Raw genomic sequence first — 14,599 nt, forward strand, 5'->3', positions numbered from 1 at the left:
TGAGTGCGGTGCGGCAGGTAAAGCACTGAAAGTCCCGTGTGGGGCGGGAAGATGTGATACACTGTTAATGGAGTAAAAGCAAGGGATGAAACAGCAGGTAGTGTGATCCTGTTTCTGTCAAAAATAAATAAAAGCAGGTGTGTACACGTGTGTTTGCCAGAGTATGTGCGTGTTTATCAGTTTGCATGGGCAAAGCAGCAAGGCTGCAGGGACACACTCCAAGCTGTGGGGGACTTTAGATGGTGGGACTGAGGGGGACTTTTAATTTCTATTTTACACGTTTCTCTTTTGCTGGAATTTAATGCCAGTGAACAGTGTTGACTTTTATAATTCAAAAAAAAAGCAAAACAAAATTCTATCTTGAAAAAAATACTGCTGAGATTGGGGGATGGGGTGCATTTTTATGCATGCATTTTCTTCTCTTGATTTCTGGTGGTTATGTTAAGCGACCCCTGTGTTTCATAAGCCAGGCTACTGACCTGGATGTGTTTGGGTTGGGAGTAAACCCTTAGGTGGTGGGTGCTCGTGGGTGGGGTCTCCTCCTGCTCTTGCTTTGCTGTCCGCAAGAAACTCAGGGCAGAGCTATCCTGCTGTGCTCCTTCATGTCCCTGGAGCGGCCCCATGAGGCATGAATGGCCCTGAGCAGCTGTGTTCCTAACTGACAGTGCTGGGCATTGCTTTGGCAGGGCCAGCCTACGTGTGTGCCCTTGGGGCAGGCTTGGGCTGGGTGCTGGGGGCCCCAAGCCAGTACACGGCTTGCACTGGAGCCAACATGCCAGTCTGGGTTCTCAGGGCACTTTCCTTCACTCAGATCCAGGGCTTACAGCCTGCAGGGTCTGGGATGACTCCTGTGCGAGGGTGTCTCCAGCCTTGTGCCCACTTTTGACCACTCTATATGGACTTGTAGGTTGGTTAATTGAGTTTTCTTTTTTTTTTTTTTTTTTTAAGGAGGGCACAGCTCATAGTGGCCCATGCGGGGACCGAACGGCAACCTTGGTGTCATTAGCACCATGCTCTAAACAACTGAGCTAACTGGCCACCTCTGATTAATTGAGTTTTAATAAGTCCATCTCTCCTCTCAATGCCCAAAATTTCCTTCAGGAGGCATTTTTCAGGAAATGCTTCTTTTGACAATGTTACAGCAGCCTCCCATTGGCTGAGCTATTACTGGGCTAGAAGGAATCTTTTCTTCCTCCTCCTGTAATAGTAGAGTAGGATCACTTCCTGTCAGAGATGCAAGGTATGTCTCTTCCTGTTGGGCTCAGCACTGTGCCTGAAAGTTCTCTCTTCTAGCCTCCTGACTACATCTTAAATGAAGTTTCTGTTTATTAACTTTCACAGTACTTTATTCCTTTGTATGAATGATAATTTTCCATTGTATAGATATCCCATATTTTGCTTATCCATTTATGGGTTGATGGACATTTGGGTTTTTTCCATTTTTTTTTTTTTTACTGTAATGAATAATGCTGCTCTGAATGTTGATATAAAAACTGTGTATGGATATTTGTTTCCGGTTCTATTGGGTATATACCTAGGAGTGGAATTGTTGGACCATATGGCAATTCCATGTTTAACTATTTGAGGAACCATCAAACTGTTTTTCAAAGTGGCTACACTATTTTACAATTTTAACAGTAATGGATGATGGTTCCAATTTCTCCACATCCTTTTCAATACTTGTTATCATCTGTCTTTTAAATTTTAACCATCATAGTAGTTGCAAAGTGGTGTCTCATGGTGGTTTTGTCATTTACTAGTTAAAAAAAAAATTATGTAAGTAACACATGTTCCTTGTAGAAAATTTGGAAATTTAGCAAAAATATTGTGATGGTTCATTTTGTGTCAATTCTGCTGTGTTAGAGTCCCCAGTTATTCAATGAAACACTAACCTAGGTTAGCTGCTGTGAAGATATCTTGCAGATGTGGTTGAAGTTGTAAGCAGATTTTTTTTTTAAAATTTTTATTGGGGAATATTGGGGAACAGTGTGTTTTTCCAGGACCCATCAGCTCCAAGTCAAGTCGTTGTTTTCAATCTAGTTGTGGAGGGCACAGCTCACTGGCCCATGTGAGAATCGAACAGGCGACCTTGGTGTTATGAGCATTGAGCTCTAACCAACTGAGTGCACTGGCCACCCTGTAATCAAATTTTAAGTGAAAGAGATTATCCTGGATATCCTGGGTGGACCTGATTCAATTGGTTGAAAGACGGAAGAAAAGCAATTCCACCTGTGCTGAGAGCCCAGCCTGCCCTTCCCAGCTCCCGCAATGGAGCAAGCGAATTCCTTGCAACAAATCTCTTAATGTAGATCTTTGATAGATTCTACCTCTCTGGTTGGATCCTGGCTGATACACACACAAAGGAGAAAACGTCAATCCCCTATAGCCCTGCCATTCAGAGATCACCATGGACGACTTTCTGGTGGTCTCCTTCCAGTCTTTTTTTCTCCCTTTCTATCTCCCTTTCTATTCAACATAAATATATTAAATAGAGTCATGAGCTCTCTGCACGTCTCGCTTTTGATTACATCGCTGTGTATCTTAAACCCTTTCCCACAGAGTGTATATGCTTTTCTCCCTCAGGATTATTACTGGTGCAGAGGAAGGTCAACCGCTGTCTCCCTTTGGCTGGACATTTGCACTGCCTTTGAGTTTATACTGTAACAAATAATACTTGTGCTTCCACTCCAGCCAGCACTGTGCTTCCAGGAGAGAGGGCTTTTTTCGGGTTGATGCTGTGTGTCCTTGGCCAATCCCACGACCTGACTGGGTGGTTGATGCTTTGAGTCATCCCAGGCCTGGGGCTGGAGAGCCCTGGTGCTCCTGAAAGGTAAGCACCCGTATGGAGCCCAGCCAAGTTCTGCCAGGCCTGATTTCCTTGTGCATAAAGGAAAGGTGCCTAGTCATTGTAGCTTGCAATTTGAGTAGTGGAGCCTGGGCACCTCCCTGGGCGGTGACCAGGGAGCCGCCTCAACAGCCCGTAAGCTCCTTTCCAGGGGCTCTGTGCCAGGTTGGGCTAGGGCAGTGCTGTTGACAGGGCACTTTTAGGGCAGTTGGGCCCCACCTTGCAAGGGCTGGAGGATGGGGTGGGGAGAGATCTTCACCCTTGTTTTGTTTCTTGTAGCTCCTTTGTTTCCCTGAGCAAGCCAGGCAGGTAGAGGTGGCTATTTTGTTCCTGTGAATGCACGTGTTTGTTTTATTGTGGGAGATGAATGGAGTGAATTTTCTCCTGGGTGGTTTTTTTTTTTTTAATTTTTATTGGGGAATATTGGGGAGCCGTGTGTTTTTCCAGGACCCATCAGCTCCAAATCAAGTCGTTGTTTTTTTTTTTTTCTTTCAATCTAGTTATGGAGGGCACAGCTCACTGGCCCATGTGGGAATCAAACCGGCAACCTGGGTGTTGTGAGCACTGCTCTCTAACAAACTGAGCCAACTGGCCACCCCTTCAGGGTGGTTGTTGAATAGCTGAAGTGAATGGTTACTGAGAGTAGGGGTGAAGCACTCTGGAGAAAGGCATGTGGAGGGGTTGTTTCACTGTCCGAGCTACAGCTCCTCTTGGGAAACACAAAGCCATTAATGGTGCCTCCCTCATACAGCTGGGTGGGAGGGTTAGTGAGGAGACACAGAAAGCCCCAAACCCAGGTTAGTTGCCTTCCAAGCACAATGGCTTTTACTATCTCTCTCCCCTCCCCTGTCCCCGGGATTAGCAAGGGCATCCAGCTGGCCTCCCGTTCTGGTGACTCAGACGAGGCCTCGGGAAAGCACTGCTCTGTGCTACTGTGTAAGACAGACAAGTACTGCTGCTGGTGTCATCCAGTCAGGACAGGAAAATGGTTTTCCATTATCGTCCCTTTGATTCACTCATCCGTTCATTTGTTCCTTCCATTTACTGAGGCCTATGTGCCAATGCTATGTGAGATGCTGGGGAAGGAAGACGATCCTGTCTCTGTTCTTGGTTCTGAGGAGGTGACAGGTCAGTCACAGGCTGGCAGGGGCTATGTGCACATGTTTCACTGTCCTGTGATCTGTGCGAAAGCATTACCTGCTGTGGCTGCAGATCAGGGAAGGCTCCAAGGAGGAGGTGACCACAGACCTCAGTATTGAAATAATGGTATTTCCTGCAACAAAACTGTACTGGTGCCAAGTTGGCATGGGTAAGGGGGATTGAGACAATAAACCCATTTCAAATAAAAAAAAATTGAATTGGAAAGCAGTCACGGCTATGGAGGGGAAAAGCAGGCTGGGTCTACACCCACCTCCTGTCCTGGACCTCAGTTTCCTTGCTTGGCAGGATGCCTCTGAGCCTCCCTCCCCTCCTCTGGCCTAGGCCTGAGAAAGCCCTCTGAGAGCCACATCTGTGAGGGGTAATGGGGAATAATCACAATAGGCAAAGCCGTCCCTTATCTGATCAATTGCCCATCAAGGGGAGCAATGCTGCTGTCATTTCAAAATGCTCCTCAAAATTTTCCAGGGACCCAGAGTCTTTCTCCACATTCCACAAGCCCAGAGGGAGGTGGCATGGACAACTCTTGCCTCTGCCTCGCTCTAGCTGGGTGAAATTGGACTGATTGCTTTAGGCAAATCACTCAATCGCCAGTTTCCTCATCTGAACAATGAGGTAACAGTTTGTGGAGTAGGTGAAATTCACTCTATTTCTCAAATAGTGACATGCACCTACCTCTGCTCTGTGCCACACTGTGGGTACAAAGCAGCTCAAGCTGTCCTGGTTCTCCACATGGGTGTGGAAGTGTGTGTGTGCATGTGTGCTCACGTGTGTACATGTGGTGTCAAGCATGGTTTCTGGGACAGAATAGCTGTCACCCTCCGCCCCAAGGGTCAGATGAAGACTAACAAGTAGCATCTGCGTGTGTCTCCTCCCACCTGCCAGCACACGGGCCCCTCATTGAAGGACTCCAAAGTCCTCTGGGAGCATTAATTAATAACCTTGCTTCTTGGGCTGAGTGCAAACAGCTCTTCAGTCTCCTTTTGGGAAGGAGCCCAGGTGAGTCAGGGCATTGAATGCTGAGAGCCAGGGCTGCGGGTGATGGAGGCGTGGGGGAAGCTGCCTCCCTGGACAGGCCCTTTATGGGACAGCAGCCATTGTTTGGATAGGGTGGGGACAAGTGTCAGAGTGAAGAGCAGGGCTTCTGTATGGGGTCATTTTGAGAATTTGTGTAGTCATGCCAAGTGTTTATATACTTAATATAGAGCATGTCATTATAAAATTCTATCACACCTTTGCACAATGGCAGTATCGTAGCCAATGAGGTTTACCCGAGGCGCGATTATTGCTAATAAAATTCTATCACGATTAGAGTATTATTTTAAAATTGTGTGTATAGGCAGAGGTCACATGCTCTCTGAATTCCAGGTCAGGACAGTAAAAGTGGAATTACAAAATATTTAAAAAGGGGGCAAGGTGTCCACTGGGGTGGAGTCCCCTGGTGCAGACCGTAATTGGTAAATGGGGGCCACTATTGCCTCACATACCACTATTGGAATCCCCTTTCCCATTGGGGGTCTGGTAGGTGCAGGGTCAAACCGAAATCAGGGACCCTCTCAGTGCTAGCAGGGCAGCGAAAGGATGTTAGCCAGCTCTATTTAGGGGAAAGACCCCTCCCTGCCTGGGAGAGGCAATCTCTGGGGGACGGGACACATCAGAGATGGAAACAACAAAATGGAGCTTAGGTAGCAAATGTAGGGGTTGAGGTGTTGTGCTTGCTTCAGAAGGCACGGCATTGTTGAGATTCCATAGAAAATGGGGGTGGTTTGCTTAGGGTGCCTTCTAGAGCTTTGCCAGGGCTCAGGCAGCACCAGACCCATCTTTCTGCAGTGAGGGGGACCTGGTAAGACTACGTTGGACTGTGCCCGCTTTCCTGGCTCCACATTCTGGGGCCCTTTTCAGACTGATGGACTGACATCAGTCCAACCACAGCCAGTGCCTCTGCCACTTCCCAGGATGACAGGAAGTTGGGGTCATGTGTGGCCCTTTCCCTCCACCACTCAGGGGTGTGGAGAAGGTTTAACGAGAATGCATAGAAAGCATGCAGCACATGACAAATGTCAGTTATGATTACTTGTGGAATTGCACTGCAAATTTATTCAAACTCATCTGAAAGAAATGTTTGTCGAACATGATGTGACTCAAAATGACTTTGAATTCCCTCCTTTCAAGCCATTCTACTTCTGTTGGTTACATGAAACCTCTAACTAGTCATTGTTACTTCTAGCTAAGTTACCTGGTGAACCTGAAGGGATATGGGCTCACTTGGGGCTTGGTGCTTGATGCTTCGGCCCGTGTTTCGACAGCACAGGTTCACCGTGGGTTGTCTGTGTGTGTGGCAGTTGCCTTCTCCATTTAGCAAACGCTGAGAGGTTTAGAACCTAGAACTGATCGCACCCTTTCAGAAACCAGTCAGGCCTCTTCACATTACACGTAACAGATAACTCATTATGCACTGAACGGTGGAAATGTAGACTGAGCTTCAGGGGTTGACTGTTTCTGCGCTTCCAGGACCTGGCTTCATCTGAAGGTGGCTTCCCTCACAGTGACCACTGGCGGTCCAATTTCTAGCTTATCTCGTAGGAGACTGGCTGGTTCTTGATAATTGTGTTTCCCCGAAAATAAGACCTAGCGGACCATCAGCTCTCATGCGTCTTTTGGAGCAAAAATTAATATAAGAACTGGTCTTATTTTACTGCCATATAAGACCGGGTCTTAAATATTAATTTTTGCTCCAAAAGACACATTAGAGCTGATGGTCTGGCTAGGTCTTGTTTTCGGGGAAACGGTAGTTCTCTGAGACAAACACTGCTTCCCAGAAACCTCAATAATCTCATTCACATTCTCCTGACTTAAAGATCAGGCTTTTAGCAACATCTAATCTATGAACCAGGATCCCTAAACAGTGAGTGAAAACATCAATAGAAACAACTCAGAAACCTAAAACCCCATCCTCTACAGCTTATTCAGTACCCACTAACCTTAGTTTTTCACCAAATTCCAGGTAACCTAGTTACCTCGTTTCCTAGATCAGGACAGATGAAAAGCAGCAGGTGAGCAGACCACTCTAACTTTTAATAAATAGTGGTAACAAGTGACCTAAGAAACTATAAAAAAGCAATCTAGAATAATTTATCACGGAGGCAATGCATTCAAAAACGGAATTCTAGACCAGCTCTCTGGTCTGCTTGACTTCAGGTGCTTGGCCCACCACGGGCTTAATAAGCAGCCTTTGGCACAGACCTCAGTCACTCTCAGCTGCAACTTCCTTCGCCCTAAAACGGGTTATTGTGAAGATCAAGAAAAGCAATCCTGGAGTGCTGAATGAGCACGCGGCATTAATGATGGCCGGTGTGTGTATACATAGAAATGGTCCTAAAGTAAGAGTTAGCATATCCTCTACGAAAGCAGGTGGGTGTAGCAAACATTTCAGGGAGAATTTTGTTTGGAAACATACTAAAACGTTAATTATGAGGAAGACACATGATTCACCCCCTTTTTTCAAGCTTTCTCTAGTTCCCATAATGATCACATTTTACTGTCCTTTCTTTCCTTCCTTATCATTCTAGATGCCTGGCACATGACAGCTCAATACACGTGAATTTAGTGAATTTTGGAAATGACCCAGAGTATAAGGTCCCCTATAACTAGTGTTTTGGCCATCACTAAAACTGTGCCCTCCACCTGGGGAAACCGTAAAGGAGGAAATGCAGTTCTTTTGATGTCCACTCCTGTTAGGCTTCGGACCTAAAACTCTGTGTGGCCTGTGACTCAGCTGGAACAGGTTGAAAACAGGTAGACAAGCGTTTTCTCTGCTGGTTTTGTTCTCTCAACCCACCCCATCTCACCAGGACGAGGCTCTGGCAACGTGGAGCCACTCCTTCAAAATCTACAAATTACACAAAAACACAATTAAAACTTAGTAGGTGCTAAAACTTGGTTTTGAACTTTTATTAAAAAAATATATTTGCAAACATATAAAATTTAGGATGAAAAATGCTCATTTGAAAACATGTAATAACTTAATATTTGCAAACATACGCAGATGGTATAAAATTCATACCATTAAAAATGTTAACAATGCAGTATTGCGCTCATGGAACAAAAATCTTGCTGTAATTCCAGAGCTTCTCATCCCCACATTTCAGGGAGCTGAGAATCTGGTACACTGAAAGTCACGAGAGCCACATGGCCAAAGCAGTAATACAGAATAAAAAACCTTTCAGAATACATTTTAAAAACACGTTTAAGAAATCACACAGATAAAAGGGAAACACAGTTTTGCATTTTCCCCACTCAAAGTGAAACATATTGCATCTTAGCGTTTCAAATGAAGATATCAAATCAAATACGAAACTGAGTGAAAACATTGCACACACCTCTCCTGCCGAATTTGCTGAAAAAAAAAAACAGGCTCCGTGAGGCCCCAGTCCACTCAGGGAAATGGTCTCAAGCACAGCTTTTAAAAAGCCCAGTATAAATTGCTTTACTTGGTACAGATCTTAAAATTTTAGACACCTGAACACTACTGGTTCCAGAAGGTACTTTGAATACAACAGAAAAAAACCAGATAAGTAAGAAACACGTGCTCAGCAGCAAATGTGCAGCAAGAATGCAGGACACACGTCCCTGTGACTCTCTGTCTTCGCACATGTGGACTGGGCCCACTCGTGCCTGTGCCACCTCTCACTCCTCTGTGTTTCCACATTTTGCCCAGTTACAATATGATGGCTGATTTTGTTTTTCTTTAAAGCAGTTAGGCACCTTCAATTTCATGTTGCATTATTAGTAATACAATGGCAGTTATGGCCTCTACTACCAAAACGAGAATATTTCAAACTACATTCTTTGGGGAGGAGAGTAATAAAGCTGCATGGCTTAAAAATATTTACCTAGTAGAGTATCTGATGGGGTTTAAAATTTTTACAAGGAAAAAACGCAGAAAAGGAACAAAGACTTGACATGCAAAATTGGGTCAGACATATCCTAAACTAAGCCTGTGCATCCTCTGGTAGAGAAGGATCCAGGTCAACTTGGGCTCTTAAACCACCACTAGGACAGTGGTCCCAAAGCCTTCGAAGGTAAGCTGTGGACACTCGCATGCAGATAGCATGAAATGCTTCTTCTGAAAACTTAGGATTCAAAGTCACGCTTTACAAATCTCGGGAGAGATGCACAGTGAGGAGGAGACTTTGCCTTAAAGGAACAGGCCGTTCGGGAGGTGCAGGAGTCCTTTCAGACATCACATTAACCACAACAGAAGGGTAGTGCCACCCTCGGGTTGGGGGTGGGCGCACAGATAGACAGGGTGGCCTAAATGCAGGTCACCTGGAGTTCTGCAAAACCTAGGAAGAAGCATCTCTGTTTTGGTGTCCATTTCGATTCAACTAAGGTTTAAAATGAAGGTTCCATAAAGACACTGCAGCAATGCAAACATGCAACATAAGCTAGCATGAGGTTCTGGTTAGTGAGCCTGAACGAGGAGTAAGGCAACTGAACTGTGACTTCGGGGCCAGGGTCATCCAACTGCAACTACCCAGGCTCGGCCTTGGCTTGATTTTATTCTAGAGACTCATTCTGGCCTGAGCTTCCTGGTAATCATAACGGTGAACCTCTGGCTTCTGAATTTTCAATAAATGCTTTGAATATATAAATTTGGGAGTTGAAACAGGCTTACCCTTTTCAAGTCTCCATAAATTGGGCACTTAAAAGTTTATTTTTCACATTAAGGAAACTTTATCACAGATTCTCTTTACCATCTATCATATTCATTCCTTTGGATTAAAGGGTGAAAATTAGCAGATTTGATTATAGACCCTCTTTAGGATATTCTCTCTGAACTCCCTCATAATATCATACATACTCAAATCATCATTTCAATTCAAGTGTCTATTATAACAAGAATCCCTTGATTCTTCTGTTTACCAAAGCCCACTGAGACTCGATTTGGGGTGTGATAAAACCTGCGGGTGCAACTGTTTTCTGAGAACAGTCATGGCTCCCTGGGCACCATCTCCTGGGGTCAGTAACACTCCTATCTTACCCTAACTTTCTCTTTTCTGGTGATGCATGATTGATTCATTTTGGGTTGCTGAATTTACATACTACCTTTGAAAACAAACTATTCCTGATTGAGTATGAGAATTTATAAGCTTCCCCGACTTCTGCACAATTCACAAGTAACTAGGTAGGTAGCAATAGAAGACACTAAATTGAGAAGCAGAAAAGTTGCCCAGGAAGCATGTTTAGAGTAATAAAAAAGCCAATCAAACAAAGCATTCTTTATGCTAAAAAAAATCTAAGATTAAACTAAAACAAGTATGTAATTCACAAGTGATTTTCTAAAATCTCAGTTAGAAAAAAATCTATGGACTTATGATTGAGTTACCATTAAAGCTTAAATGATTGTTCCCGAGGAACCATCACATCTGTCAGCATTATTCACAGCTAATCCTTATGCTAGCTGGTTGAGCCATTTGGGTTTTCACCCAATCATTAAATAGTGCTCAGAAAAGTAAGCAGTGCATCTTAATTGGTTAAATACTACAAAATGACCTGTATCGTAGAAATGAAGACACTTTCATTCAAAGAATTATCTTAAAATTACTATTGCTGAAATAAATCAAAATCTACATTAAAATATTACTAATCACCATTACATGCCATAAAAGAATAAATATAAATCATGGCAGATTAATAGCAGCATAACAAAGCATCTTTACATATTATCACACTTTGGGCTGCAAAAGTACTCGCAGCCTAGGAATACATTGGTAAAGTTCTGAATTTCACTTTGTTTTTTACTCCATATTCTACAATAAAGTAAGGGCAGTGTGAATAACAGCTCCCTTTTCTGCATAGTTTTAAAACTATTCTCAGTAGACTGAGGAATGGAACCAGAATGGCTTTGTCGGATTGGTCCACTGGTCCTTTTGTCAGAGTTAAGGAAAACAACCAACGACTTCTAACTGTGTTTACACAGAAAAGGGAAATAAGGCGAAACATAACATTTTTAAAACCACTGGACAATTTAACTTAAAGCGAAATTTCTGATAGAATTTGAGCGTTACTAGCCCCAGCCTTTGTGTCAAAGGTATGACATGCCTCCTCGCACACCACCACAGGGCCTGACAGGGTCCTAATTCAAATGGTATCACCATCTTGGGAGCCTGTTGCTGGCAGCACTGGGGACACTTAAAAACAAAATACAAGTAAGAAATTTTCAGAACTTTAAAGGCCCTAATGAGGTGTTCATATAAAATATAATTCACTTGAACAAATCAGTCCTAATTTGCCAACTTAAACTCTGATCTATAAAACTCAAAGCTACTGCACACAGAGCTCTGCTCGCTTCAGAACAGGACTATCGCCTAATGCTCAGCTTCTAGGGGGGAGGGGAGGCAGAAAGGATAAGAGCTGGGCTGGACTCTGACTGCTGCAAGGCTGGTGACACGTCCTCCCTTTAAGACCTTGAAAGTGAAAGCAGCTAAAAAATCAGATTCCTTATTTCACATACTTGCTTACAGCTGATGAAAACACCCACACAACATAACATAACGCTTTTTTTCCCCCCAAAAAAACAAAGGTCTGCTGGTGATGCTTCACAGTGAAACCTCAATTATCACTGAGAACGTCACTTGGAAAACATTCTTAAGGAATGAGTCTCTTTCTCATAGGCTCAATTTCAGGATTCTCCAAACTCAATGTTCTGTTTAGAACTTTCCATGATGAGGACTATTTGTTTGTGAGGCTGACATTCTGTGCTCAGAATGGTTTCTGCTCCAGTCATAGGTTGTGGTTGTCTTTGTTCTTGGTCAGAACCTGCAAGTAGACTTCATGAAGTGTACTGAGGAAGCCGGAGTCATTCTGGAAGAGATGGTAACGTCAGTCACTGCATCAGAACTTACGTCCTTGGTAACAGCTTAGGAAAAAGGCCATATAAATGCTTTGTAAAACTACCCAAAGAACCCCACCTCCCAGAAACAACCATGATTAAAATTTTGGAATTCACTCAGATATTTTTCCAGCACGAGTGTATGCTCAGGAAGAAACACTAGTCCTGGCTCACCCTGAATTTACTTTATGAACTAATTTCTAAAAAGAACTTACAATTTTTTTTTTAAATTAAAGAACGAAAATTCAAAGACTAAACTGATATTCTACATACCTTTATTAGATGTATTAACGTATCTTGGAGCTGAGACTTGCTGAGAATAATGGAAGGCTTTCGCTGACTTTCTGATGTTCCAACGGTTAGAGGAGAAGGGGAGCTTGCTTTCCTCTCAGGGTCTGTGGACCTTGTAACTGTCTGCTGGAAAACACTTGGGGACAGCAGGACTGAAGACACGGCTGTGGTTGTTGCAGTAACCAGTGGGGGGCCTGCAACCTGCAGGGGAACAATGCTCATTTTGTACCAAGTGCAGAAGCCAGCAGCCAGGCCCAAAGTAGGAAAACCTGATAACCTGATAAGCAGTAGGAGACTGGAGCACAGAGTCCAACGCTAACTATTTGGGGTTCAGATAAACGTTCAGCAGAAGCACTTGAGCATTTTAAGTCTGGTTAGGAAGCTTGTTAGCTAAAGGATGACAAGCCCATTTCTGTGGTAAGAATGCCCTACAGTGGTTATAGGAAGCCAAGTCCGATCATCATAGAAGGGGAATATGATAAAAATTATTGTGCATAGTATGTACAATAAGAACAATTCTACAATGAATTAAAAATGTAAAGTTTTTATATGGGTGGCAGGGAAATGACTGGAAGAGGGCACGAAGGAACTTTCTGGGGTGATGGAAATGTTACATATCTTGGATAGCTACTCAAGGGACATATGTGTATGGAAAACTCATAAAAATCTGATTTTATCATATGTAAATTTTACTTAAATAAAAAGAGAATGAAAAGAATCCAATTATATGAAGCATTCGTTTCTTTTGTAGTGTTCAATATATTTACTATACCACTGAAGGTATCAAAGACACACTTTCTTAAAAATAAAACTAACATCTACCTCCTTCCCCCATTTAGATGTGCTTCTAGGCTAATGGCTATCAGAACACACAAACCAGTAATAATCAGTATTTTTAATAAATCTCACATTTTATACAATCCACAGACAATCTCCTATCTGTCACCTTCCTCATTTACAAATAGCAAAGATCCTGCCATAGTTTTACGGGTGTAGTTTTGGTGTCTGGGCCATATGGCTTCTTTTTTGGTGCAAGCAGGCTGAGAACTGCCGATCACCATGTAGCAGGACAAACTACAGAGAAGACTGGTTCACAAGACCAGTCAGAAGTTGGCTTTAGTTTAAATTTTAGGAAATGAAAAAATTACGTGTGCATTCAAAGGCTGTAGGTGATGGAGGGTGGGGACAAGTTTTTATAAACGGGGCAGGAGACAAGGAAGGGACAGAACGTGCTGGCCTGGGAGGCTTGCTGTCAGGCAGTGAGAGCACTGCAGCAGGGCGGACGCTTCCCTCTGTTAACCGGAACGTCACAGCCCTTTCAGGCCAAAGAGTATTTCCGATTCCGAGAAGCAGGCTGGCCCGCTCTCACAGTCACGCCCTCACAAGCACAGAGTGAGTTCCTGCGCTGAGGCTGCTGCTGCCCTCGTATGCACAGTCGGGGAAGAAATCCATATAGAGAGATGACTCAAGGTCTACAGAGGTCATGGCAATGAACTCTGTCTGGGGGATCAGGGGGGAGCCAGCCCTAGGAGAGGGTACATCTAAACTTTTCACTCAAGTAACAGTTTTATTTTACACCCAGCAGAACTTAAACACTATGTGTTCTTCAGAAAAAGGGCGTTCTTACCGTGATGGCACTAGGTAACACCTTAGGCTGGGCAAAGACTTCAGGATCCTGGTTTTGCTGCATAGACTGCAATGTTTAAAAAAAAAAGATGAACTGATGTTGCAAGTTTCAATTAAGATTTCCTAGTTACAGGGGAAAAAACTAGGTAACCAGTAAGGAATAGTTCAGACATTAACCAGTTCCTAGATTCCGAAAGGAAGAGGCTGACAGAAACGTGTGACGATGCAGCTGGTGACTCGACTGCAGGATGACAGCTTCGGAATAGACGCTGACCCCGTTTAGTTCCTCTGAGAAGAGAAGTGTGTGCAAAGCCTTTAAGTGCCTCTAGGAAGAAGCTGAAACCCTGTGTCCTATAAGAGCTGGGGACAGCCCACGCCTATTTTTGCTGTTGCGTCTGCACAGATGCAAGATCCTGGTAGTATACCTCTTAACAAGGCGATTTAAACTTTGGACAGGTGGCAATAAGCAGTCTTCATCCAGAGTGACACACATGCTAAATTTTGTCCTCATTTATTGAGAGAGAAAGAACTTCTTGTTGTAGAGCAAAATACATTAGAACTCTGTGAAACCCTGGTCCTAAAATCCGATACTGTCATGTAAATGAACATGTACACATATGCAAGCTTCCTTGAAAGGTGGCATGCCAGACAGCAGGGTGCTGTCCCAGAGGTCAACCTCTGGAGGGGTGGCATTCAAGACTGGTGGCTGCAGAGCAACAGGAACAGGGGCAGCAGGCACATTTTAGGGGCATATATTTAAACAGAACACTCTCTCCTCATACTGC

At 43.8% G+C, this 14,599-nt stretch overlaps 1 protein-coding gene and 1 pseudogene across 1 annotated transcript in view; one reads left to right on the forward strand and one right to left on the reverse strand.

The window, feature by feature from the left end:
* Positions 1-5,234: 5,234 nt before the first annotated feature.
* On the forward strand, positions 5,235-5,342 carry LOC141567391 (U4 spliceosomal RNA; annotated as a pseudogene).
* A 2,584-nt stretch (positions 5,343-7,926) lies between these two features.
* Positions 7,927-14,599, reverse strand: part of DCP1A (decapping mRNA 1A) — a 50,356-nt gene continuing 43,683 nt past the window's right edge. Inside the window, exons 8-10 of the mRNA XM_019724259.3 lie at positions 13,816-13,881; positions 12,171-12,389; positions 7,927-11,869 (exon numbers count right to left, since the gene is read on the reverse strand). Of these exons, the coding sequence (XP_019579818.2) occupies positions 11,789-11,869; positions 12,171-12,389; positions 13,816-13,881 (366 nt within the window). The 3' untranslated portion in view covers positions 7,927-11,788. The remainder of the gene's footprint in view (positions 11,870-12,170; positions 12,390-13,815; positions 13,882-14,599) is intronic.

Source organism: Rhinolophus sinicus, chromosome 5 (assembly GCF_057876585.1).
Source record: "Rhinolophus sinicus isolate RSI-liver-muscle chromosome 5, RSI-T2T, whole genome shotgun sequence".
Lineage (NCBI taxonomy): Eukaryota > Metazoa > Chordata > Mammalia > Chiroptera > Rhinolophidae > Rhinolophus > Rhinolophus sinicus.